This window comes from Chroicocephalus ridibundus, chromosome 1 (assembly GCF_963924245.1).
Source record: "Chroicocephalus ridibundus chromosome 1, bChrRid1.1, whole genome shotgun sequence".
NCBI classification, from domain to species: domain Eukaryota; kingdom Metazoa; phylum Chordata; class Aves; order Charadriiformes; family Laridae; genus Chroicocephalus; species Chroicocephalus ridibundus.
Window position 1 is genome coordinate 137472061 of NC_086284.1, and position 26585 is coordinate 137498645.

General features: G+C 40.9%; 1 protein-coding gene across 4 annotated transcripts; it reads left to right on the forward strand.

The window, feature by feature from the left end:
- Positions 1-10: 10 nt before the first annotated feature.
- Positions 11-26579, forward strand: TTC38 (tetratricopeptide repeat domain 38). 4 transcript variants are annotated; one of them, XR_010073654.1, is made up of 16 exons: positions 11-413; positions 3575-3652; positions 4110-4191; positions 4533-4704; positions 5706-5879; positions 7102-7177; positions 8328-8447; positions 11432-11491; positions 12613-12651; positions 13530-13611; positions 14512-14677; positions 17467-17626; positions 17918-17991; positions 18791-18993; positions 23646-24353; positions 25378-26579. XR_010073654.1 is itself a non-coding variant. In XM_063355361.1 (14 exons), the coding sequence occupies exons 1-14, from the start codon at positions 357-359 to the stop codon at positions 18882-18884; spliced, it is 1434 nt and encodes a 477-aa protein (XP_063211431.1). In that variant the 5' UTR covers positions 11-356; the 3' UTR covers positions 18885-20768. The 4 variants fall into 4 exon arrangements, 2 of the variants coding, with proteins under 2 accessions (XP_063211431.1, XP_063211447.1); XR_010073656.1 differs by lacking the exon at positions 23646-24353; XM_063355361.1 differs by lacking the exons at positions 23646-24353; positions 25378-26579 and having other exon boundaries at positions 18791-20768.
- Positions 26580-26585: the final 6 nt, after the last annotated feature.

Below are 26585 nucleotides of genomic sequence, written 5' to 3' on the forward strand. Positions count from 1 at the left end.
GAGGCAGCACAGCCGCTGGAGCGCAGCCTGATGGAGAGTGACGGTTGGGGAGTCCCAACTGCCGGAGAAGGGCTCCAGGGACACACGCGCCTGCCCCCACCCCCCCTCCCCGGGCGCAGCTGGTGAGGGGAGGTGTTTCACAACAGCAGATCGTGCATGGATGTACCCGATGCCGCAAGAAACAAGCGTTTCGGGACCAATTATTTACACGAAACAGCTCCGACGCCAGCACCGCTGCCCCCCATCCCCCGATAACACGGGAGGTAGCCAACGGGCCGGGCGGCGCACGGCCCCGCCCACTGCTGGCCCGGCCCCGGCTCCTCCTCCTGCCGGGGCGGGAGGTGCGGAGCCGCTGGATGACGGCAGCGGATCCGCCGCTGTGGGGGACGATGGCGCCGCTGAGGGACTGTAAGGTGAGGGCAAGGTCTGAGGCGGAGCGGGACGGCGAGGCCGGGCGTCCTGCCGTGCGGGTGGGCCCTGGGGAGGCCCCGAGAGCCTGGCTGGGTCTGTGGCGGGAGGGGAGCTGAGCCGGGCCGAGCCTGCTGAGGCTGACGGGAGGGCGCGGAGAGCCGGCCCCGGTGTGGTGAGGCGAGGCCTCTGTTGGAGCTGGTCTACCTGAACGCCCCCGGTAGCCCTTACACTGGGGGCGGGTTTCAGGAGGGGTGAGGCTGCTGGGGGGGGTGTCTGCAAGCGGGGACGAGTGGCTGCAGCCTTCCCTCCGGCGGGGGAAGCAGACTCGGCTCTGAACACCTCTGGGTCTTGTCCATGGTGCAGGCCGGTCCCACGGGTGCTCGCCTGCCTTTTTTGTGGTCCTCAGAAGCGGGTCAGGCCTTCTTTTAACTCTAAACCAGCTTTAGGTCCAAGGGTTCAAAATCTGGCTGCAGGAGCTAGTTACTGATTAGTTGTTTGCGTGCTTTCTTCCCGCCGAAGTTCACTCTCCTCTTGTTTCTTGGTTAATTAGGCAGGGGGAGGTAAAAAAAAGAAGTCTTCAAGATCTTCTGAGAGTGTCGTAGGTTCATGAGTGCCAGAGCTGTGGAGGGCTGCCACTCAAGTAACGGAAGATGTGCTAACAGCAACCCACAAAGAGCAGAGATTCCTCAGAGCCAGCTGGGATTCTAGCAGGAGCAAAAATACAAATAAACAGTCACCAGATCCTGTGACTAAACTCTCATCTTAAAGCAGGAGAAAGGGCAAGGCTTTGGTCTTGCCAAGAAGCAGCAAGAAGAGCCAAGGCCGTGGCGCTATCCTCCAAGAAGCGTCATAGAGAAGAATCTCTTCTGGAGTTAGAGAGGAAGGCTGTGGGAAATTAGTGTAACAGAACTTAAAGGCAGCCTGTGCGGAAAGGGGAGGTGATAATTGTGTTACAAACTCTCCAGGCTGATTTTTGCCTGCTTGCACTCCCTCTCCTGTGGATTTCTTTACTCACAGTATGATACCTGTGTACAGACAAGCCTGAAGGCATGAATGTCCCAAGTAGTCTGGGCAGGACCAGTTGCGTACAACGCAGAGGACAAGGGGTGCTAGCTCTTCTGTGCTCCCTGTAGCTCCTTGGTTCTTGTCTGGCAACAACAGATTAGTTTTAGGGCAGATCTTTTATGTCTTTTAGGAGTCAGCAGCTGTTATGGGGTGGTTCTTCCATGCAGTCTCTTGTCCTGGCATGCTAACAGGAGGAGTAGTGGCATACATGACATGATGCAGCCTTGCTGCCATCCTCCTCCTGTTGCCAAAGTGGGAGTCTTCCAGTGAAGGGTGAGTTACCTGGGCTGTAGCCTTGGCAGAGCAGAGGCTTTCTAGAGTGGATGGAAACAGCACGTACCTCAACTAGATCAGCAGCATCCTTTGTGATGGATGCAGGCCTTTTTTTACTAACCCTAGTTCTGCTGGTTTTTCTCATACTTTTGCACAGGTGTTTTCATGCCAGTGAATCTTAGTATTAACAAAACTCCTCAAAATGGGATGATGCTTTCTACCTGGAAAGTACCTCAAGCTGTTGTGCAAAACAGTCAGTGTCATAGAGAGCTGCTTCAAATGGAGCTTGTTTTTGACAACTGGTGATGAAAGTGGTTTGTCGCCTATTTTACAGGGCACCTTGAAAGGTAGCCTGTAAGTAGCAGGCCTAATTTTGCAACCCTCTTGACTTTTCTTTTTACGCTGTTTCTGGATATAGCATGGATTGTAAAGAAAATTTGTAATTTTACATTCCAGTCTAGTCTTTCTGGCTTGTAATTGAACACACAAGTGCTTGAGCTGCTGGAATGTGAGCCCTTAATCCAATCACAGTGGCAAAGCTTTGGGATAGTATTAGCAAAGATTTCTTTGCCTGGTTACTTAAAATTTTTGACAGTTGGGTCATTAGAACCAGGAAATACCCTAAAGTGTAAAATGAGATGAACTGAATTCTTGCAGCATCTGCAAGAACTAATCCCCTATTAGGAGGAGTCTGAATTGGCCGCCCTAGGTCTTTTTTATGTCTGTCCTGTGTGTTCTGTGTACTGGAATAAAAGTGATACTGAAGTGATTGGGGCAGCTCCTAAAAGGTGCGTATACTTAAGCAGAATGTAAGTCTGTGCTTGAGAAGCCTACGGTTATTGCGGTAGTGATGGGTGCAGTAAAGGAATGCTGAATGGAGAGTGTTTAGTAGAAATAAACCCAAATGTTATTAAACATATATGAGGAGGTTGCCAAGAGAAGCACCTCAGCTTGTGATATGACAGGCTTTGTGGTTGGGTGGCTGTCCTGAGGCGGAGGGAAGGGCCTGCAAGCGACTAGAGATTACATGCCTGTTTGCTGTAGGCACCCACATTGTAGGCATTTAGAAATAGGCATTTTGTTGGCTGAGTTACTTAAGAGAGCAGTCATGGAGACAGCCATGAACCAGGGTGCTATAGCTGCTGCAGCTTAATTCACCATTGAGTAAACTGCGTGTCTGCCTAATGAACTCTTTTCATTCTCCGGTGGCTAGCCAGGAGATGGAGCACCTCAGTCAGTGTTACATAGCTTGTTAAGCAACTATGGCATCCTGATTCTGTTTTGCATTTTAGCTTTATCAAAAGCTCATGTTCTCCCTTTTTCTAAGGCTTGTGTACAAGCCTGTGGTCCAAGTTCTTTGTTGGCTGAACTCCAGTGACTTGGTGGATGTGCTCTGTCAGGCTGTTTGGCTTACAAGTTACTTAAGGTATTGATTTGAGTTATAAAAAACCAGGGGTTTATTTTACCATGTCTCTACTTCGCACAAGGTGTGTTGGGAGCAGGGGACTAGCCAAAAGTTGAGTTGTAATGAATTAAGAATGGGTCCCTCATTATGAGATGCGTAATCAAGGTCTTCTATACACTTTATAATTTTTTGCTTCTTTATTCCCACTGCTAACCCCAACTTACTGAGTCTTCAGATGTAACTACAAGAGCACAAAAGATTTGTGTATCTGCTTACATTGTTCTTCCAGCTTTCCTCTTTTTTTTTAAAAAGAAGCATAGTTGACGAAAATATCAGAGCACCATCAATTTGAAAATCTGTTGGCTTAGTCTAGAAAATGAGTGTGTAAAATGAGCAGGTTTTTATTTGTTTGTCGTGCAGGCCTGGCAGGATGCTGGACTTGTCCTGTCCACTACTAGCAATGAAGCCTGTAAACTATTTGATGCTACGCTGACCCAGGTATGACCAAAAAGTGTAAGAAAATGTGATTTGAAGGGGTTTGAAAGAGTCTTTGCGGTAGTTGATGTTTAAATTTCTTAACAACTGGGATAGCCTCACAATCAGGCTGCTACAGGAGCTCAGCCATTAGCAAGCAGCAGCAAACTCTCGTATCAGAGGGCTGTGCTGGATGCTGCATCTGTGGGGGATGCACCTCAGCCAGTGTGTTCATCCTGCTTGACATGGGAGAATCAACCAGTAGACATAAGCCGCATAGAAATCCACAGTTATTAGTTCTGCTAGTGGCCAAACTGCCTTAGAGCAAACAGTTTTTCTGTTTTCCTACTACATTAACCCTATGTGAATCCAAAGTTTGTCTTTTTGTCTTGCTTACTTTTGGATTTTACACGTGTGGGAGAATGAAAAGAAGCCCAATATTATCGGGGATTCCTTGATCCTCTCTCTGTCTCTCTTACAGTACGCAACCTGGACCAATAATGAGAGCCTTGGAGGTATTGAGGGGTGTCTCTCGAAGTTAAAAGCAGCAGATCCAAATTTTAGTAAGTATAACATTTAGTTCTTAGCATAGAAAGTGCTGGATAATACCTTGTGTCTTGGTGGGCAAGTGGGAAGTGTTAGGTTATAGAATTCTGTAAAACTTCTTCAGAGTCTAGAGCAGGCTGGGATGGTTTTGTGTGGGTTGTTTTTTTTTTTTCATTTCACATCTTTTTAAATGGTTAGCATGAAAAACTTGTAAAAACTTTAGGCTTTTGAGACTTCCCAGACCCCTGTGAGTATGAGTCTTCTTTCAGACAAAGAAGGAACCCCCCATCGTGTTTATGTAGAGGTGAATTACTGGCAATGCTGTACAGCTCAAGTTGTAATGTGCTATTTTCTGTAGCAATGGGACATGTCCTTGCTAATGGTTTGGAGTTGATTGGCACTGGAAGTTCAGTGCGGCTCAACAAAGAGCTGGACAGTGCAATGAGAACGATGATGACGCTTTCAAAATCGCAGCCACTGACTGAGCGGGAGAGGCTTCATGTATCAGCACTGGACATGTTTGCCAGTGGGTAAGTTCACTGTCATCCCATTTAAAGGACTGTGAGGAGTTTAGCCACCACAGGTGGAAGACATAGTTGGTATTAGTGTTGCCTGACATTAGCCGACATCTAGCAAAGGATTGGGGTGAGATGTCAGTGGTTGTTCTTGAATTTCCCTCTCCAAACTGTAAGCACCGTGACTAGTTAGTGAGCAGCACCATAGGAGGGGAAGTGCTCTATTGCCACCACTTCGTGTCATTAAGCACTCCATGTTTTAAACCTGTCATAGAGCCATCAGTGGAGTATATGGTTTAGAACGAGGAAACTAAATATTTAACTACAGTAAGGTCCAATATAATGTAACACAGACTTGGATCCAGGGAAGCAAAGCTACGAACAGACTTTTCTTCTCTCTGTTGTCTCCCTGTGTCAAAAACTATTTCCTCTGTAAAATAGGGAGATAGCAGACAGTCAGAAGTGGTGTAGAGGCTCACTGTTCCGTTCAATATGATGAATTTATGTGCACTGCAGAAGGTATGGGCTAATGATTCACTTTCATCATTTGTTTGTTAAACAAACAGGTGAGCGTGGATTTGCCTTGTGTACTTCTTAGCAAAGGTAAAGAGGAAGCTACTGAGGCCCTGTTACTATGGGTTTGATCCTCACTGGAGGAGAGGGAAAGTGTCTTTGTGCATGTGAAATTATATTAATTATGGTAGGTCTCTGTAAAAACTGTTCAACCCTGTAGGAAAATCTTTAGATTTATGCTTTAAGCTCGTTTCGCTTTCTTTGTGTGTTACAGTGACTTGTTCTAACCCAAGGACATTTCTGTCAAAAGATTTCCCAGAAGGTGTTCAGTGAAGATAATGCCATTACTGCCTTAAAAAAGACTAAGAAATTCCTTCAAGGAAAAAACCAAAGTTATTTGATGTTGAATTTTCTATTTTTCAGAACAGCATGAGCTTAGAACTAACAGTAGAGGCAGGTACGTGTGCCATCTCTCAGCAATCAAATTAATTTTTTATTTCTAGCCAGCTTCCAAAAGCTTGTGATCTATGGGAACAGATTCTGCAGAGCCACCCAACTGACCTCCTAGCCCTCAAATTTTCCCAGGACACTTATTTCTACCTGGGATATCAGATACAGATGCGAGATTCGGTTGCCCGGGTTTATCCTTTCTGGACACCTGATATTCCACTAAGCAGGTGGGTCATGCTTCATTTTGAAAATGTCTCTTTATCTAGTGTGCACGTACTTTGTGTTTTTTGAGTCCAGACACATCTAAATAGCAGGATCTGTTGGAAACAAACATGTCAAGGGCTTAGAAGTGAATAAAACCTGACGACAGCTAGAACATCTCTCCTGTATCCCTGTTGACTGTTGTTGAGGGTTTTTTCTTCAGTGAGCTGTGGCTTAATGAGTAGATTTTGCTGTCAAATATGGCACATGGCATGTAACAAACAGGATAAAATCATGTCCTCACTGAGGGCAGTGGCAAAACTCCTTCAGGCTCACGTTGTGGGTGATAGAGCATATGAGTGGAAGGAAGAAAGGAGCTATAACTTGGAAATGTAGTTCTGAAATAAATCTTTGCTGCACTAGCTGTTATGGTTTATCCCAAAGACTGACAGGAAGGCAGAATGAAGATTGTTGATTCCAACTGTTAACACTGCCAAGTCCACCACTAAACCATGTCCTTCGGCACCACGTCTACCTGCCTTTTAAATACCTCCAGGGATGGTGGCTCAGCCACTTCCCTGGGCAGCCTGTTCCAATGCTTGACAACCCTTTCAGTGAAGAATGTTTTCTTATATCCAATCTAAACCTCCCCTCGTGCAACTTGAGGCCATTTCCTCTTGTCCTATGGCTTGTTAAATATTCTTAAAATGACTGTATCAGGTATGTGTGTAAGAGCATATAACATCCCTAATTTTCCTTTACATTGGGCCCTTATGGCTTAATGGGGATGCTTCAGAACCAGTTGTAAAGGGCCACTTCACATGAAAGTGCTTGCCTATAGTTTTGTGGGCACTGGGGCAAGTGCAGAAGGCTACGCTTAGGTGTTGCTTTTGAGACGTGATGACTTTTGTGACAGCACTGTCTTCTAGCGTTCTAATTCTGCATCTTGCAACAGTGATCAGCAGATTGTTCTGGTCAACTTTTAATTCTACCTTACATAAAGATGTAAATCTCGGTTCTCAAAACACTGGTGATGTGCATCTTGTTACTGTTTCCCATGCTGGTGTCTCTGGGACTCATTTCCTATGAGAGCTAGCTAGTTTTTCTGTATTCTGCAAACTTGAACCTTCATTGTAACTTGAATAGTAAGGACTGTTTTGAATTAAATGCTATTTCTAATAGGTTTTTCAGTCCTAGGTTAAATCTAGTTCTAAACAGATGATGTACTATTTTTGCCCTTTTGCTTAGCTACGTGAAGGGCTACTACTCTTTTGGACTCATGGAAACAAACCTTTTCGATCGTGCTGAGGAGCTTGCCCGTGAGGTAAACTGCCTGTTATTAGTGCTAAAAGGTTTTTAGAATTCTTAAACCTGGTCCCTATATCTGGGTAGTGGTTTGTGCAAGTGCCATGAACTGACTTGCTTCATCAACCCAGCCGTTAGTAGAAGTAGCAAAAAGTTCAACATGGAAATGCTCACAGAGTTTTATAAAACGCTACCAATAACTATTCCTTAGAGAGATTCCCACATCTATGCCATACCCTGGCAGTTTCATCTTGACTGTATTTCCTTCACTTGTTTATGACCATGCCTTGTCAGATGGTGTCAGAACACCTATATAAAATCCATATATTATCCCGTCTGCTGTTTCCCCCATGTATAATTGTCTGTTTACTCCTATTAAAGAATGTTGGATTGGTTTAATGTAATTCGCTCTTCACAATCCATCCTGCTTGGCTTCCCTCTCCCTTTTGTCCCAGACGCTTGTTCCTTGATTATTGAACAATTAACTCTGCAATGTTCCTGGGGATCAATTTTAGCTGGCCTGTTTCCTTTTTATGAAGATAGTAATTATACTTGACTTTCTCCAGTCCTCAGGAGTCCTGTCCTCCAGGAGCCTCAGATACAATTAATTTCTAATGGGTGTTTTTGCCAGACTTGTGTTACATCAAATTCCTGAAAGTGTCAACAAAGACTGAACATTAATGTTTAACGTTTATGAAGTTAATGCCTAACTTCGCAAAATGCCTAAAACCTGTTGGGAGATATTGGAGCAAGAAAGAGGAATTTGATGAATAGTCAGAGCTGGACATGTTCTTGTAGAAGAAATGGTTACCTGCAAGGCACTATGTCATGGAATATATCGTGCCTATGCATGCAATTCTTTCATGGCTGATACTGATTCATGTCTGTGAAATAAAACATATAATAATTTTCATTAAAGCCTGCATTTTAAAGTGTTTTGCAGGTGTTTATCTCTGTGCAGTAGAAGCTGGGAAGTAAAGGCAGCCAATAAATATTTTCTTCCTTTTCTGTCCAAATCAATTCCTGGCTGTGGTTAGTTGGAACGGTACAGGGATGTATTTAATATGCAGCAAGTAACAAGTAGTCTCTTGTTTCTATAGCATCAGTGATAAATATTGTTATTTGCAAGTTTGAAAGCTTCATCACATTTTCCCTTTTTTCATTCATAGGCTTTGGCTATAAACCAGACAGATGCATGGTCTGTACATACTATAGCTCACATAAACGAAATGAAAGCAGAGGTGAACAAAGGGTTAGAATTTATGAAGGAAACGGAAACCAACTGGAAGGTAAACATTCTTGTAGCATCTCTGAAAAAGCTCCTTCTAGGCCTTCTATATCTCCTCCAGCCAAATTCTTGATTTCTCTGCATGCAATTCCTTCCTATCTGTAGACATGTTACAAGCAATGAAAATCTTACATATTAGAAGAACTGTTGCTTGAGGTACTGTTACTATCCGTGCTGCTTTTGAACGAAGAGGCAGAATTATGAGGGACGCATACTGTAGACCACTTTAAGCCATCGTTGCTATGACTGCTGAGATTACACAAACACCAAACATGTCAGTAGGTCGGGATTCACACAGTCTCTCTCTCACACTGCCTTACTTTATCTAGGCATATTGTAATAAGGCTTTTCAAAAAGTGTGTGGTTTGTACCTGCATGTGTGTGCACACACCTCCCCCCCGCCGCGCAGTTTCTCTTTCCTGGTGGAGCTGATCAGGTATTTTACATCTCAAAGACGTGGCCATTGCAGATAGGTGAAACATCAGATGTGAAAATTGTGATTTATTGATGCATGATTTATATATGTGTGATTTATTGTATGGTTTATAAAACTAAAGTGACCAGTGATATTTTCACAAGCTTTTTGCTTGTGAGCACTGAGAGTCAGTTGAGGAACCTGGCTAGACCTGTTCATGGGAATCTAAGATGATGTGTGAAACGACACAGTCAAATCAAAGGTTTTAGACGACTCATAAAATATTTGTTTGCTTCTGGATAGGGAAGGATTTTTAAAGGTCAACTGTAACAAAAAGCAAAATGATGGTTTTGTCTCTTCTCACGTACTGAATTTGCTTCATATATCCAGGAAATCTTAGTATCTCTCAGAGTATCGAACAGCTTAATTAGTCAGTAATACGGTCCTTTGCTGTAATTTTTATTTCTGTTGGACAGCATGTGTTTTCCTAGTGGTTAAATGTGTCATATTCAGAGCAGAAGGCTGAGAGGTTTGAATTTGTTAGAACCTGCAAGAGTCTATTTTAGAGGCATCTGAGCTGACCACTCCACCTCACCCAAAGAGCAGGGCTGGATAATGAGGCTAGAAGGACTGCTTATCTTGCGCTTGTTTTTTTAAGTTAAGGTACCAAGCTTGGAAGTGCAGGCAGAAAACCCTTGCTTGAGGTTCATATCTGTCATTTCTCAGAAAGCGTTTTGTCCTTTGATCTATTAATTTTAATGAAACAGTGATGCAGGGGGCGGACAGTTTGGATGATGCCTTAAAAAAAACCCCATCACTGACTTTTGGATTAATTTTTGAACTCTTTCTTAAAATAGTTGGGTGCCTCTGTTATTTATAGCCTTTATCCAACTAAAATAAAGTAACAAAGTACAAGATCAGTAAGTAGAATTGTCTGATGTACTTTTGTGCCTGATACAGTATAGTTAAGATTTATAACAGCTGATGTCATACTGATATTTATAATCACTTGTGCAATATTTTTCATCTTAGCCATCATGAACACAGAGTGTTAAAATGTAAGTGCATTTAAAAAAGCAGGTCTCTCTAAGGGTTTAAATAAAGTTGCTTGTATTTTGCCTGGTGATTTGGAATTTTTAATTTTTATTTAATGACCAGGATCATCTATCTGTACTGCCACAGTATTTGGCCTTCTTATGTTGTTTTTAATTCATTTTTCTCCTTCCCAATAAGAGTGGCAACGGTTTGGTACAGGTTTTCTTTACAGAGTACTTTATATTTTTGTTTCTCCACCACCCTCCCCAAAAATCAGATGCCATTTGTTTTATATGTAGATTTCAGCACAAAATCAAAAGGAGCAAATTGTTTTATCAGAGGAGACCTCTCTGCCAGTGCTGTTTAGTATTAAATAGGAATGTTGTTTCTTGTGAGCTGTTGGAATGAGTTCCCATAGCCTACTTTTATTTATTTATTTAGTAACCTGCAAGCCTAATTCTCCTTTAGCAATTTAATCTCAGTCAGAACTCAAAATCAGCAGCAGAAAAATGGTTTTGTTTTATTCAGTGAGGTGCTCCCATGTCCTCATTTTTATGACATTTGGAATCAGAGTATGGTAGCAAACTTGATATTATCAGCCAAGCACTTAACTACTTCAGTTGCTCAGGTTTGGTTTGTGGTTTAATATTAAGCAAGTAAAGATTACCAGAATGTTTATTTTAGCACCATAAAGTTCTCACATTCACTGGTAACCTTTGTGCTTCCTGGCAGCTGTCGCCATTTTCATGAAGATGCTTTTTCCACTTGTGAGAACATTAACTACAGCACTGGGAGAGAATGGGAGGAGAGGGACGAACCTTTTTGGTATTTTAATTTTCACCAAAGGATTATGGAATTATATTCCTGTTTGTCGACTGTCAGTGTGCTCGAAAAAGTGAACTGCAGTAGCATTGTCTTGAAGTGCTATGTAGGGAAGAGGATTGGAAGTTCTAGTGCCAACTGAAAAGGACAGTGCAAAGTTGGTATGGTCCAGCAAATACTTAGCTCATCTGGTGAACTGCCAATGTGTTTGCTATCTAGTACAACTTCTGTAGTCCATAGTAAAACATATGTTTAAGAAGTGATTCCTCTCTGTCTAAGCTGGGTGTCTAAATGGGTGGGATAAATGGCCCTCATAAAGGGGTATCTCTCTCCATTATATATCCAGGTTACTTTAGACAAAATGCCTAAATTTTAGATGAGACAAATCTTACTCTTGTTATAGAGATGGGTTTTTTTTTTCCTAAGGAAAAAAAGAAGTGCCGCAAAAGGTTGAATTCTGAGGCATCCAATTGAAATTCTTCTCTGGAAAATTATGTGGGGGAAGCCTTGTTTTTGAGGTGTCTCCCTGAATAGCTGCAAGAAGCAAATGTATCAATTGAGAAGGTGTCCTGGCCAGCTGATTTAAAGTTCTGGTCTCTTCTGTCTCATGAAGTACTTGGTTTTGCTGAAGAAGGAAGCAGAAATATGACTAGATATGTTTAAATGGGAAGTTGTTTTGTAAATAATATTTTCTCTACTTCTTTTTTTTCCAGAACAGTGATATGCTTGCTTGCCATAATTACTGGCACTGGGCTTTATACTTTATTGAAAAGGTATGAGTTATTTTCATATAGGTGTTTTATGGTCCAGATCGGTCATTCATCTAATGCTATTTAAAAGGCAGACCTAACATTTATAGGGTTTTTTTCAGCTATTTAAAGAGATGTTTTTATAAAACAGTATAATGCCATTTTTACAAGCTAGTCCTTTATTACAATTATTTTGAGAAGTTTTAATTACATTGGTCAAAGTTACAGGACCTTTGTTAGAATGTTGAAAAATTGCTGTGAGACTATTGCGCATTTGAAGATCAAAGAGTCTCACTAATTATGCTTGGCACAGTTATTTGGTAGAAAGATGAACTTGGATCTCTAATTTTCAGACAAAAATTAGGCAAAATTATTTTAAAATTCAATACTAATTTGCTGCCCAAAAATTTGCTGACTACAGAGAAGAGGCAATGAGCTCTAAATTAGGTCAGCAATGTTATTAATTACTAATGTTACAAGTTCTTATTACTGACACACTTCAAAAATGGTTGCAATTTTACCCAACCTGTCCAGTTGCAATGCTGAATTTCCTTGTATTTAATACTGCTTAGCACTTGTGGGGTTCAATTCAGCAGGGAGACAAACGTGACATCATTGAGGAGGCAGTGTACTTGAGAACAGAGCAACTTGCTTGTGTTCAGTATTATTAACATAGAAGGAGCATAATTCTCAATAGTAGCCTAATAGCTTGTTTATTTTGCCACCTTCTATCTGTACAACTTTTTTGTAGCCTGCTTAAAATTATTTTTCTTCCTGCCTCTTTGCATACACCGTGGGATGCACTAATTTTTGCAAAAATCCCTGAAAGGAACATTAGAATGAGAGGTAATACCTTGTCTTTCTCCTTCATGTGTAACTTACACTAGTATTGGTACCTATTATTAAATGAAAGCTAACCATACTGATTATTTTGCCTAGTAAATCCTGGTTTATCTTAGGCTTCATTCTTTCTTTTAATACCTCCGGGTTTCTTTGACTGACTTGGTTTGTTTTAATGAAGTCATAAGGCAGTTGTGAAGTAATATTATGACAGCTATTAATTGTATATATGTCTTTGGTTACTACAGTCACTTTCGGTTACTGTATCTCAATGTTAATCATGCAGTCCTCGTTTGCTTTTACAGGGTGAATATGAAGCTGCTTTGACAATTTATGACAATCATGTGAGTAGGGGCCCTTTTTTCTTTACTGAGAGTGTGCTTAAGACCATGATATGTTCTTTCTTCCTTCTGTATGAGATTGAAACCTACCACAGTGTGCCATATATGTATATATATTATTTACATCTCTTGTTACGGTTTTTTAGGGAAACTGTTTTTCAACTGGTAAAATGCCCAAAAGGCTCGTGTGTTACATAGTTCAAGTATTTCTTACACTTGTGTTTAAAGGAGCTCAGTGGCACTGTTGATAACTGTTTTCCATTCTGTCCATGTTTCTTATTCATGTTTTGTAGGTTGAAGTGCTCCTGCTGAAAAAAGCTTTTTAAAAAGATGTAAAATAATTTTCCTATGAAGCCAAGTTACCTTTACAAAGAACTGATTTTGCATGTTAGCTACTAAGTCAACAAAAGCATGTCTTTTCATTCCTAGTTAAATTATTATACTTCTTTACTGTCTGGATTTCAAAACAATCTTTCTAAATAAGCAATATCAAATTAGATAGGATAACATATCTTTGTAAGGATTATACAAATAATGCAAGCATTAAGAAAGCTACAAGGCAGATTCCTACCTACTAACCTGGGAAAAGTGAAGTAATGTTTATAGCACTATTTTGGAAAAAAATAAAATACCCTGGTGACTACATACTTATGGAGTTTAACTTCATAACAGGGAAAACAACAGAAATGAAGCAATATAAGTGTTTGTCATTGCAAAGTGCTGTATTTGGGAGAGCTGCTACTAGGGATATTGCAAAACAGGTATTTTTGAATGAATGAAAAGACAAAATTAATATCTGTACTGTGAAAATAAATTTGATTATCTGAATAAGTTCCTACTAGCACATCAGTTGGTCACCTTAGGAACACCTGTGATTACAGATTGTTCCCCAGTGTCTGTTGAGAGGAGGCATGCTGGATATAGTAGATAACTGTTCGATGCTGTACAGGCTTCATCTGGAAGGTAGGATATTCACCTGCTGGTCTTTTTTAAATTGTAAGGGGAATGGGTTTTGCCTCCCCCCTTCCCCTGCCTTGCATGTTGGAGAAGTATTTAAAGAGCAAGCTTGGTCAGTGCTACAGAAGGAATCTTCTGTTACAGAATAAAATTCTGCTCTTGATAAGAGTGTCAATGTGATATTCCTAATAACGTGCATAACTTTTATTCTTCCCAAGAATTTCTTTTTGCATGCCAGTGTTGTCTTTCGTTCAGCTCAAGCTAGCATAGGTCATATATTTCTGTTTTGACAAATTCACTTCTATTGTCCCTGGAGATTTGAGGCTGGACAATCAAGTACATAAGCCTCTAAAAAGCTGTAGAGCTTCCTTGAAGTAAGTTTAAATTAGATATTTAACTTTTTATTTTGATACCAATTGAAATGGCTAGTACACGGACATTAGCCTCTGACTTTTGTCTGCTCTCCTACGTAAGTGGCATTTCTCCTTGCTAGTGTTTATACACTGGAGTTCATGAAGGGGGGAGAATATTATTTTTATGGTATTCTGCTGAAACACTAATGATGCATTGAGTGTGTTTGAAACCCATCTTATCACTCTGTATAATTTGATTGCTACAGGCGGTTCATTATGAACATCTCCAAGAAGACATGAGTAATCTCATAATAGAGCCAGAACCTCACATAATGCAGTTTTAAATATTGGTTATAAATTATGGACAGTCAAACTCTTTACCCAAATATGGCAGGCTGCAGCTCAGCATTGCTGTCTAAATTTTGCCACATCAGGGAATGTTTTCTTGAATTTAGTAGGAATGCTATTTATGCTGGGTGACTGAATGTATATTGCAAAGCCATGCTTTTGCATGTGGTATTTTTATTGAGAAAATTACTTTTTTTACTGTCAGGTGTGAAGCTTGGAGACAGGTGGAACAATGTTCTCAAGCTTACGAAGCAGCACACCAAAGATCACATTCTTCTGTTCAATGATGTACACATCTTGATGTCCTCACTTGGAGCCAAAGACCACAAAACTACTGATGAGCTTTTAACAACTCTTCAGGAGCTTGCCAAGTAAGAAAATTAATTAAAGTATTGTGTTCAATAAATATTTTCTCTGAACTTTAGGGTGATAGTGTCTTTGGCTTGCTGAAGCACTACAACGCGCTGTTCTTTGCTTTAGCGTGTCGCTGGGACATGTTTGGTTTCAGTAGGCCAGTCTCCAGTTAGGAGATCCCTGTAATTAATTCTTTTTTTAGTTTATGTCTAGAGGGGCTTCTAATCTTGTTAAGCAGAAATCTCTTATGTCTGAGGTCATGGACGCTAACTGAACACTTGCTGTATATTTTCCTTTCGGTGGGTTATGTTACACACATAAGCTATGTTACGCACAACAAATGGAAGTATTTCACCTGTATAAAGGGCATTTCTACAATATATGTCAGCTGTCTATGGTGGTTCTTTTTCGCTCTGCTTTAAAAGGCTCTTTAATAATAGAGCATTGGTAGTGATATTCCAGTAGCTACCGTTTGATGTGTTGTGAAGTACCTCTGCAGGAAATTGAATTTAAAGTTCTGCCAAAGTAATTCTAGAGAATATTTTGATTTCAAATTCAATTATTTGCAAAATTTGAGTATTGAAGTATTTAATCTAAACAATGTTTTTTTGGTGTTCCCTTTTGTATTAAATAACTGTAAATTGCCTTGTTTTTTTTGAAGGGGTTGATATATTGATGCTTTAAATGTAATTTCTTCCCCCTACACCCTGTTTTTCCTCTGTTTCAGCATCTGTTGCTTCCCTTGCCTTAAAAAAGAAGGAAGGAGAACCTGAAATTGTCACTATTTGTTCCTAACTATAATGTCCATCAATCAAAAATAATAAAAAATAACTGTAATTTTTAAGAGTACGTATGAAAGCAAGTAACTGTCAAATCAAGCCTAAGCATGTCTGATTTGACTTGAGTAGGAAATGGTGAATGTATAAAATGTATGTAAGTATATATAAAACTGCACAGGCACACCACTTCAGGGAAGCTTTAATGAACATGTGCTACTTATCCTTTCACCCAGTGCTTCCTTTTGCCTGTGTGTTCAGCCTTTTGTAGTAATACAGCTGTACGTTTTTAGCTGTAGTTTAAAGTATTATAAAGCTTAATTTTATTATTTGAGAAAACAGACTATGAGATGAAGGGATTACATTAACGATTGGCTTAATGGATTAATCTATGTGTATCATGAATATGTAATAGCTAAATGATACCTAAGATGCGTTTTCTATTTGTTAAAAAAAGCAGTCACAAAGCTTTGGCACAAAGAACAGTCATTCTTGGCTTTTCATGACTATTTTTCCCTAACCTTTGAAATTTAAAGTCGACAAGAATTTTTTTGTGAAGTATTCCATGGCGCTCTCTGGTGGTTGGTATCACGTGCTTATTTTTGTGGATGGAAATCATATGGAGGTATGTTGTCGTTCATGAATCAATACCTCAGATCAGTTGCAAGACAAAGCAAAAAAAAAAAAAAAATCAGTCTTCCATCTCTGTGTATTTTCTCAGAGTGCTGGAGCAAATGTTTAAATGAGTTGTTTCATCACTTACTTTCTCGAGCTGTTGACTTAAAATGCACATCTGTTGTGCACTTCTAACTTTCCAGGAGGCTGTATTTTGTTCAAGGAATGGTAACCACATAGGGCAATGCTGCATACTGAAAAATCAACATTGACCTAGTGGAAGAAATGGGCAATTTGTAATACTGACTCCAAAGAGAGCACAGAGTATGCTCTGTGTTTGGTAAATTTAAGGTACTAGTGTGGGAGTGTGCATCTCAGCTGTCCTTGCAAGCACTCAAAACAGAAGCCAGTGACTAAGCTTCCTCAATGCTAAAGATATAATTGCAAAGTTAACAGAAAAATCTGTTCTTACCAATGGATGGAATTTACAGCAGTGAACTGTGCACTGTATTCTCAGGAATACTTTATATTGCTTGGGATAGAAAGCCCTCCTCTCCTCCCATTGCCAACCAACCTTTTGACACTGAAATAGCACTACCTCCAAGACCCTATGTAAGTTCCTTTTGTAGCAGTGGAAAAACACAATTCCACATTGGTCTACAGGCAATACCTGCATGGGACAAAGAGCTACAGTTTGGTTACTTGTGTTTTTACTTTTTTTTTTTTTTTTTTTTTTTTTTTTTTTAATATTGGCAAGGATGCTTGCTAGAATGTATTTCTTCTGCAGGCAGATTGTCATGTTATATGCCTCTTCCACTCTTAGATGAGTTAGGATTCAAGCACTGAAAGTAGAAAAATAATAGAAAAACAAAACAAAACCAAAAAACTTAAGAGCTAGCTTGTGGGCCTAAAAACAATCTTTCATGGTTAGAATAAAAGAACAGACTTTGAGAACTGTCATTGGGAATACAGTTTATATTACAAAGACGGTGAGGCGCTGTGCTGCATGGTGGGCTGTTTGCAAGGGACTGATTGTCGCTTTTAGCAGAGATAAGGACAGTCAAAGAACTAGTAGTAGGGTGTTCTGGTGAGATCATCAGATGAGAAACTTGTGCAGTTTTCTCACTTCTTCTAGCCAAAACTGTTCATTGCAAAGGCAGGAGGGGTTGGGCTTGTGCCTGTTGCAGGTGTATTCAGAAGAAATGAAAAGTGGTTGGTTGATGAGTAACAAAAAGGTGAAAGTAACATAACCACATCAAAAGATATTATCTAATTAATTATCTAAACCTGTAACATCAGGCTTTGTATGGTAGATTTTAATTTTTTTTTCTATCTGCAGGCAGTGACAGACTGGCAATGAAATATGCATATTTATAATTCGACTTACAGGAGTTAACCACTTTGTCGTTCTACAGAGCACCTTGTGAAGACCATGAGCTTTCCCTGGCTCCCAGTTTGGGGTTGCCACTGTGCCAGGCTTTTGTAGAGTTTGAAAATGGAAATTGTGATAAAGCTGTAGACCTGCTGTACCCAATCCGTTATCAACTAATCCAAATAGGAGGCAGTAATGCTCAGGTAAAGGAGATCAATAAAAGACTTTGATACGATTTAATCGTCTTTCAGTAGCCTCCATTAGGCACTTACATTATTAACACCACTTCATTCTTAGAAAGTGAAAAGCTAAACTGTGCTTGTGACTGATACCTGTTTGCAGACAGGTATATTAACAGCATTAGCTGTTCAGTTTTTCTTGGTGGTGAGTTTACTTCCCCAGTGGTTTTAATAATTTGGTAAACAAGACATTGTAACTAGCAATATTTTATGTTACTTATTACTTTGTATTTTTTCTAACTTTTTTTTTTTCAGAGAGATGTTTTCAGCCAGTTATTGATTCATGCTGCTTTAAATTCGAAATCACAAGCCAAACAAAACCTTGCACGGTGAGTATTTTTCCTGATAAATATTTGTGGAAGTAGTACTGTACTGAAAGTAAGAAGTAATGAGCGTACTCAAACCTCTAAATTAAGGCTAAAATTATGCACAAGCATTTGTGTTAAATGTAGCAACGTTTAACTAGGATGAAAAGTAAAATAGCTTCCAGTTCCAAAAGTACGCTCTTGCAGTCTGGCTGAATGATCTGTATTTGTCCAAGGGCAGTTGATTTTCAAATGGTTCTGTCTTAAAGCATGGCCTCCTTCCTGTTGATGTCTGAACTGATGAAAAATCGAATATGTCCTAATGATGACATCTGACATCTGCTTTATTGGGAAATAAGATGTACAGAGCCTCATAAGTGAGCTTGCCTTACTACAAATCTTAAGAGCTTTGTTTGGTAGAAATTGTAGATGTTGCTCATTGATCCATATTGAGTTCTGTTGAAACGTATTGACTGGGTCTGCCTGGACTTTGAAGAATGGATCCTCGGGACAATATGAAGCCTTCCCTGTTCACCTCCCAAGGCCTCTTTGAAATATATAAAAATTAGATAAAATATCAGAATTATTCTTCCATGCGCTCTGATCTCTGGGTGCTCGTGTTCCGTCTCTGTCAGTGCTGAAAAGAACACTGTTCTGCCTAAACTGACCACCAAGGCCAAATAAGGGAAATGTGCGCCTCAAGAGTTGGGTCTTTAGGTACTGTTTTCCTCCTCTTACAAGAATACTGCTGGTGACCTTAAGGGAAAACGGATGTTGTACTCCTGACCTTCTTCCTGTTTCTCTCCTACTTCTCTTTTCTCAGGTGCCTCCTGAGAGAACGTGATGTGATGAGACCAAATTCACCAATGACGGAGCGACTTATTAGGAAGGCAGCAGCTGTTCATTCAATGGCATAAGTCTTTCCTTTGTGCCTCAGCCGAAACAGCAATAAGCTTACCAGTGAAAGTCTGGGTGCAGGGAGTGGAGGGGTGCTGTGCTGTAAACCATGCTAGAGATTCACAGTAGGTAAGAGTACCCTGTGAAACAGAGATCTGATGATTATTTCCTTTAGAAAAATATATAGCTGTTGCATTTCAGGAGGTTGTATCTTAGATGATTCCACAAGGAAAAAAGAAGATAACCTGCTGATAATGCACGGCTTTCTAAAGCATCCCGGGACACTGCTTTTCTGGAATATTTTCCTGAAAGTTCCCTCTGACCCTGATTATATACAGTACAGTAACAGTGCCTGGACTTCAGTCGTTCATTGGCCCATGTTAAATAATCAGTAAACTGCTCAGGTAATTCAAATGGACTTTTTAAACATAGCTAATAGGAAAGTATGGGGCTAGAGCCAATACTGAATTGGCATCAGCTGAATTCCATGTCAAGCTTCCAGTGCATTCAGGCAAGAGTCACAGACTGGCATTACAGATCTGTCTGCATTCAGGATCTCTTTCCAGGTGCAATTTTTTAAACTTCCTCTCATAAAATGGTAAACTTTTTCCTTTCAGTATAGCATCTCAGAGCTTTCTGAAATTACTATGTGAATGAAACCAGACAAGAGGGATAATAGCTGACTGCCACTATTCTCACATGGGTACTGCCTTGGCACTTCTACATCTTTCAGGGAAAAAAAAAGAAAAAGTCTGGATTTCAGCTACAACAGTGCCATCTCTGAATGGTAGTTTAGATTGGTGTCTTTGTGCTTATCTGAGTTTTTGGAAAGTCAGGCCTTACTACTCAGTATCACGAGTCCCTACACATTACCAAAGTAAAGTTTAAAACCAGTGTTAAAGCGTGCACTTTACAGAGGTATCTCAGAGGAGGTGAAGACTGGAAGGGAGCGTCTGCCGTAGCAAAAGAGCTGAGGGGAGCTGACACAAAGCTTTGTCCTGGCACAAGTGATGTGACAAGCATTGGTGCTGCAAACGAGGGACGATATGAGCCATGTACCTCTGTGAAGTTCTGGTGCCTCTGGATTCCTGCAGTGTCGCAGAGCTAACAGTGTTTTGCAACAGTAATCCAGAGATCTCTAATGAAGGGAAAGATGATATTTCAAACCAAAACTGAACAAATACCGCCTCTTCTTCTTCCCAAATGGAAATGCCACACTCTTCAACTGCCCAAGCTCTGGCTTCAGTATCACATCTGCAAGCTCTCCTGGACACACATGCCTGCCCTTCCTTCCTGCCCAGCTTGGGCTCTTCCCCATGTCCCACAGCATCCCTGTCCCACAGCATCCCTGTCCCACAGAGTTTCCTTTTGACCTAAAAACGCACTTTCATAGCTGCCCTTGGAGTTCCTGCATAGAGGAATAACATGCAGAAGTGCCTTGCTGCCATCCTTCTTCCCCCAGCCCTCACTTGAGGAAAAAATAGTTTAATTTGAAATCAATGATAATTTGTGAAACCAGGTAAGGGTACGGCATCCTTGCCTGCAGCCTTTTGAATCCTGCACACAGTCGTAGTTCCCTGTTCTTCAGCTTCATCGCTGCTTTAGCTGTCCAGCCACGGCTGTGACTGGCTCGCTCTGCTGAATTTCTGCTACATTTTTACTGTTATTTTCAGTCAGTGCATTTCAAGCAGTGGCTTTAGCCAGATAACTTTTTACTCAAGCAATGTAACAAGTCTTATTAGGGAACAAAAGCCCGAGAAATCTGCTGGCTGTTTATGACGTGTGTGGTTTATGTATGTGATCCATTGCTACACAAATTTAAGAATGACATTTGTAGTACTTTTGATATAACGTGGTTGAGAATTTTGTCTGCTTTACATCAATAAATTCAGATGTGCCCAGTTGAGCAGCAAGTATATGACTTTTTTGCATGTACGGATGAAGCTTTTAAACGGGTTATTCAGCTTAATTTCATAAACCTGTATCAGCATGCGTCCTCTTTACTTATGTGCATGTGACTAGAAGCTTTTTCATTCAACTAGTAGTACACATTTCGCCCCTAAACTACATCTTCTGGTTTTCTGCATTATTTTTATCTCGAATACTGAAATCATTCTGTCTTGCTTTACCATGCCATGCTGAATCATTTTCAATTACCATTATGGAAAATAATTAACAAGCAGGTAGCTCAGTGGGAAGAACAATCGGAGAGGAAGAACTTCACCAAGGACCATGCCAACTCCGAAAAGCTCCCCTTTTCATATCTAAGCAGAGCAGTTGATACAAACTTTGTATCTGCAGCTTACAAAAGAGATACTGGTTTTGCACAGGTTTTTACATACTTTTGTTTTATCTTTGCTACTCCCGTCAAAGTTAGCAGGCCATCCGCCCCAGCCTCCTTTTTCTGGATTAAGAGGGGCTGAGGTGAAGTCCTTTCTGCTGTGCATCAGAATTTGAGCCTGGGCAGTAACTCCCTGCCAACATTACATCAGGAAACATCTGCTTTTAACTTTGACAGTATTTTTCATGATCCCTAGAGTGGCTGCAAGGGCAATACCCCCCACTTCACAGGCCTTTTCTGAACGGCTTTCTTAGTCACCTGTGCTGAGACCATGCACACCATCAGCTCAGTTACCTCTGCAGCTCCTTCAGCATTAGCTGGTTCTTGTAGCTCAGTGCAGTAAAACAGGGAGCTGGTGCTGTTCTGTTGCACTTCACTGCTGTCAGAACTGCTACTGCAGTATTTTTAACAATTCTGCTAACATCAAGCAAGCTGAACCAAAAGGTTATTTATCAAGTCTTTGCTACAGTGGGTCTAGGTTTTAGGACCTGTTAAAAGACTTGTTAGACCTGTCTGGTTAAGAGTGTTAGTGCTGTCAAGCTATGCTAACACCTACCGTGATGATTTGTGGTAGGTATAGGAGACTGCTGTGACAGTGCAGCTCTCGCCCGTCATCTGAGGCCTTGCCTGGGCTCCTGCCACTCAGCCCCAAAGCCCTCCGCTACTACAGCTTCTTGGTTTTGTTGGCGAAGAAAACGTATCACAGCATCAGTGGTACCATGACCAACTAGCGTAGCAGGCACATTGGTTTTGAGTCATTTTTTTGTTTGTTTGTTTGCAAATCAAGACCAGATTTATTAAGCTAGGGTGAAGCATGTTTTTTTAAACAAGTTTTCAACCTGTGTTTTCCTGATAAAAGCATAAATATAGATCTTTTCAAATACAAAATAAAGGCCTCAGACAGCTGCAGGAATCTGTGGAAGTGATTGATAGCTTTTATTTCTTTACATGCATAGCTACCAACCAAGACTTTTAGAGAGGATATTGTGCCTACCTGTATATACCCACCAGGCAGTCTCAAAGGCCGCAACAACGCTTGGCAAGAGTGAACGGGCTTGTTCCAAGGCCTCAAGTCTTTTACCAGAAAACAGCATTGCATTTTTCTCACAGACTCCCACCGCAGTCGCCTTGGCATTGAGATGTAAGAACCCGAAGAGCAGCCATGACACAGGGCTGCACGTTCACAGCTTCCACGTCTTCAGAGCTGTCGCCAACGTAGCATCTTTTTTTGCAGAGTCTTGAATGTGCCAGGGAGCGAAACAAAGCCCCAGAGCCTTGCAGGGGCAAGGAAACTGTGCTCACATCATTCACTACCACAAAACACGCTCCGTCTTTAATACTGGAAGGGTTTGGGGCAGGGCAGAGGGAGGAGACACGACTAACAGAGCTGCTGACTGCCAGGATTGCATCTGGCTTACGCTTTGTTGTAAGCAAACTAGCTGGTTGGCACCCCAGCTGACAGGCATTGACTGAAAAAAAATTATATTCGGAAGTAAAATGCAAACAACTTGCTAAATTGTTTCTTTTCAAATAAATATTTACACGGCTTATAACACATTCCATGATTCTATTCTATGAAATCTGTGTCTTGAAACATGAGAAAGAGTTACTCAAAGACAGGAACCAAAAGAAGGCATCCAGAACTCAAGAGCAGCAGTATCTGTGCTCATGAACAGCCCCTATAATGCTGTGCCTAAAAGAAGGTGAAGCTACTGGATTAAACACAGAATGTGCCCTTAGCAACTGCATTTTTAGCCTTTTCTGAACAAGCTCGTTCTGCACCTGTTGAACTCCCTGGAAGCCGTTAATCAGACTATAATATAAGGCTAGTGAATGAGGCAGATACAGCAGGGCGGTCAGTAACCGGCTTTTGGCCAATCCAGAAATCCAAGAAAAGCAGCAGCAGCAACAAATCAAAGTGCTATTATCACACATAGGCTATTTCAGACAAAAAACGTGGCCCACAAATGATAACTCAATAGGCACTGCTAGGATTGCTAGGAAAAAGCAAATATGGTTTCTGCTCAGAATCGCTAGGAATGAAAAAAAAAATTACTTCCAAAATTAGGTTGGTTATCACAAAAACATGCTTTGATTTGGTCTTACCTTGAAGCTGGCTTGTTGCGGCAACACGTGGCACCAGCTGCTACAGAAGGCATTTGCCTTTCCTCTTACACACGATGCCTTTTACCAATCTCAAAGGGCGAAGGATTCCCGTCAGCCTGTGGCAAGCACAGCATTTATCTTGCACGGTGTTTTTCTTGAGTTCCTTTCACAGCGTTCCTTTCAGTTAGGAAGAGGCTGAGGTGCCAGCAGGTGGGAGAACCATTTTTTCCCTTTATGCTCCATCCTCCTGCCTTCAAAGTATGTTTTTTCTGTCTTTCTTCCCTCTTCAGCTCACTTACCAAGACTGAAGTTCTTGTCTTCCTTCCTTCCCCAGGGCAGGTCTTGTCTACACTCCAACCCCGCACCCATTAAACAGCCAATATCCTGTGCACGAGAGTCGTACCCCCACCCTGGCAGCATTTCCTGCCAGACCTATGGAAGCGCAGTTTTGACGATGTGAAGCACAGCACTGGAGTTCCCGTTTCTTCTCTTGTCCTTCTTCTAGATTTTGTGGTTTGGACCGATTTTAAATTGTCAGCATCTCACTGGCATTTTCCATGTACCTGCTTGCGAAGTGCAGCACTGTGTCTTACAGGTGCTTAGTTCAGATTCTTTAAAAGTTACTCATTGTGATGTGCATCCTTAGAACAAGGCAATACCTGACTACTCCTACATACTGCAAACAGTAGTTCTGCTACTACTTCACCTTATTCTTTCCCCCTTTCTTAGGACTCTGACAACTGCTCAGAGTAGCTGTTTAATTACAAAGAATCCAACCAAACTACCACAGCACATAATATTATGGGTATCTTAGGAAGTTCTTTATAGAAATATTCTTCATGAATCAGACTGAATTCTGTCCTTCATACTTAGCTCGGCATCTACACTAAAATGCAAAACTACATCCACACAGTTCCCTGGTTTAGAAACACAGATGAAAGGAAGACGCTGAGCACATGTTTTAAATGGCTACTTCACTAGGTCTGTTTCGTTATGCCATAAATTCATGTACGGAGACAAAGTGCACACTAACAAGCAAAAGGTGAGTAAAAATAAATTTTATTTGCAAATACGGCAAAACTCAATGATTTAAGAACTCTACAGGCAAACAAAAGTGAGAGAGGTCTTAAAAAGTTCTAAAATCTTCCCCTTTTAATACATTACTGACATGTTTTTCTTTAGTTCTAAGTAATTTTAATAAGGTTTCCTAGTTCTCTCTATTTCCCTGTCCTTTTGGTAACTTGGAAACTTTGAGTGGTACATGCGGGATTTCAGATCTGTATTGAAGGTGCAAATAACTGGGAGGCTATTCCTGTTACTGTAAGGCTTATCCGAAAGCAAAAATTACTGCTCCTCTGTCCTCAGCAAGTTTCCCTCTTAACAACTAGACTGCCCGAATAAGACATCTTTGTGCAGAGGGTCTTCAGTTCGATTAACTTCCAAACTCCCTATTAAAATTCAGTGGAAATTCTATAAGAGTTTCTGTATTTTCTTTTTGGGACAATAAAAAACATGTAACTTAATAAAAAAGGGCTTAACCGCTGTTAGTAAGGTTGTACATCACTGACAAAGGCAAAGCCAGCGTATCAAAAAAACAGACCCAGAGGGAAGCAGTATCCAGGATCACCCACAGCGACCTCAAAACGCGAAGAGGAACCACACTTAACAGCGAGTTCTCAGTGAGTTGCCCAACACAACGTGGGCAACAAAACACATATATGAAGCGTCTTAGGACAGCAGTTCTACCACTGGCCTCTAGAGCACATAACTGGTCTCTTCCAGTCATGTCGTATTTCTGGAAAAACAAAAATTAGTCTATACAAATAGGACAGAAAATATCAATGCTTCTTAAGATGTTTCTCCTGTCCTATTGCATTTGCTAAACAAATGTCCACGTTGAGAAAATCTGTGGTCACATTCACTTGAGAGCCTGGCTTGTTGTGACACAACGTCATGGTTTTGGCTGGGATAGAGATAACGTTCTTATTAGCAGCTGGTGGGCTATGTTTTGGATTTGGGATGAGAAACAGTGATGATCACGCACTCATGTTTTTGGTTGTTGCTAGGCAGTCAAGGCCTTTTCTGCCCCTCACGGCGCCCTGCCAATGATCAGGCCGGGAAGGGACACAACCGGGACAGCTGACCCCAACTGACCAAAGGGATATTCCATACCATGTGACGTCATGCTCAGCATATAAAGCTGAGGAAGAAGGAAGAGATGGGGGGTACATTTGGAGTGATGGTGTTTTGTCTTCCCAAGTAACTACTACGTGTGATGGAGCCCTGGAGATGGCTGAACACCTGCCTGCTGCCGGGAAGCGGTGAATGAATTCCTTGTTTTGCTTTGCTTGCATGTGCGGCTTTTCCTCTAGCTATTAAACTGTCTTTATCTCAGCCCACAAGTTTTCTCATTTTTACTTTTCTGACTCTCTTCTCCATCTCACTGGGGGGGAGAGTGAGCGAGCAGCTGCATGGTCCTAAGTTGCCAGCTGGGCTTAACCATGACACACAGCCTTTATGTACTTACTGCCGTTTGTTGCAGCCAAGCCACCAAATTTTAGTACCTGCTTATTCATAGGTTGTTACTTTCAGAGTTTCACTTGTGCTCGATTTTTGTATAGGTTACAGGTTTGCAGATCCGCAAAAAGAATTTGATCCGACAATTTTCTGATCCAAACAGTAACCGCCATCGTACAGATAAAACTTCTCGACTTGAGAACTTATGACACAGATTTAAAATAAGATTTTAATTTTTTTTGGTTTACCATTTGAAACTTGAAACTAGTATCAGCATTAAGAAGCAGAATTTTTAAAACTAAGTCAAGTCATTCTTACGTATACTGACCCGTTTAGAACTGTGGTAGACTATTAGATCAAGAATGGCCATATCCTGGACTGAAAAGAATCTCTGACTACTAATAACCTGAAAGTTTGCTTAAGAACTACTGAAGTCTCAATTTTCCCCTTAAGTGAACTGTTTGCAAAGAGAAACCCTCTCTGCTCTATTCCTAAGAAAGTGTGTTTACGTTTATTTGCCCACAGAAGTCATAACATTCTATTTCCCATCCCATGATTCTGATTCTTCTGCTATGGTTATCCAAATGTCTATGCTTCATTTAAGAGAGGACGACAAGAAGACAAGGCAATTAGTCTCAACAAATGTCACATCTGTTCTGCCAGCCCTCCTCAATACAGAAATTCTTTGGATTAACATGCCAAGGGATTGTATTAAAAAGAAAGAATTCACAAAGTATGAGAACACCTGCAATATGGC

Coding starts and splice junctions, on each gene's coding strand:
- TTC38 (XM_063355361.1), top strand. CDS start 357: ATGACGGCAGCGGATCCGCCGCTGTGGGGGACGATGGCGCCGCTGAGG. Junction 3,653..4,109: donor TTGATGCTACGCTGACCCAG/GTATGACCAAAA, acceptor TCTCTCTTACAG/TACGCAACCTGGACCAATAA. Junction 8,448..11,431: donor AAACGGAAACCAACTGGAAG/GTAAACATTCTT, acceptor TTTTTTTTCCAG/AACAGTGATATGCTTGCTTG.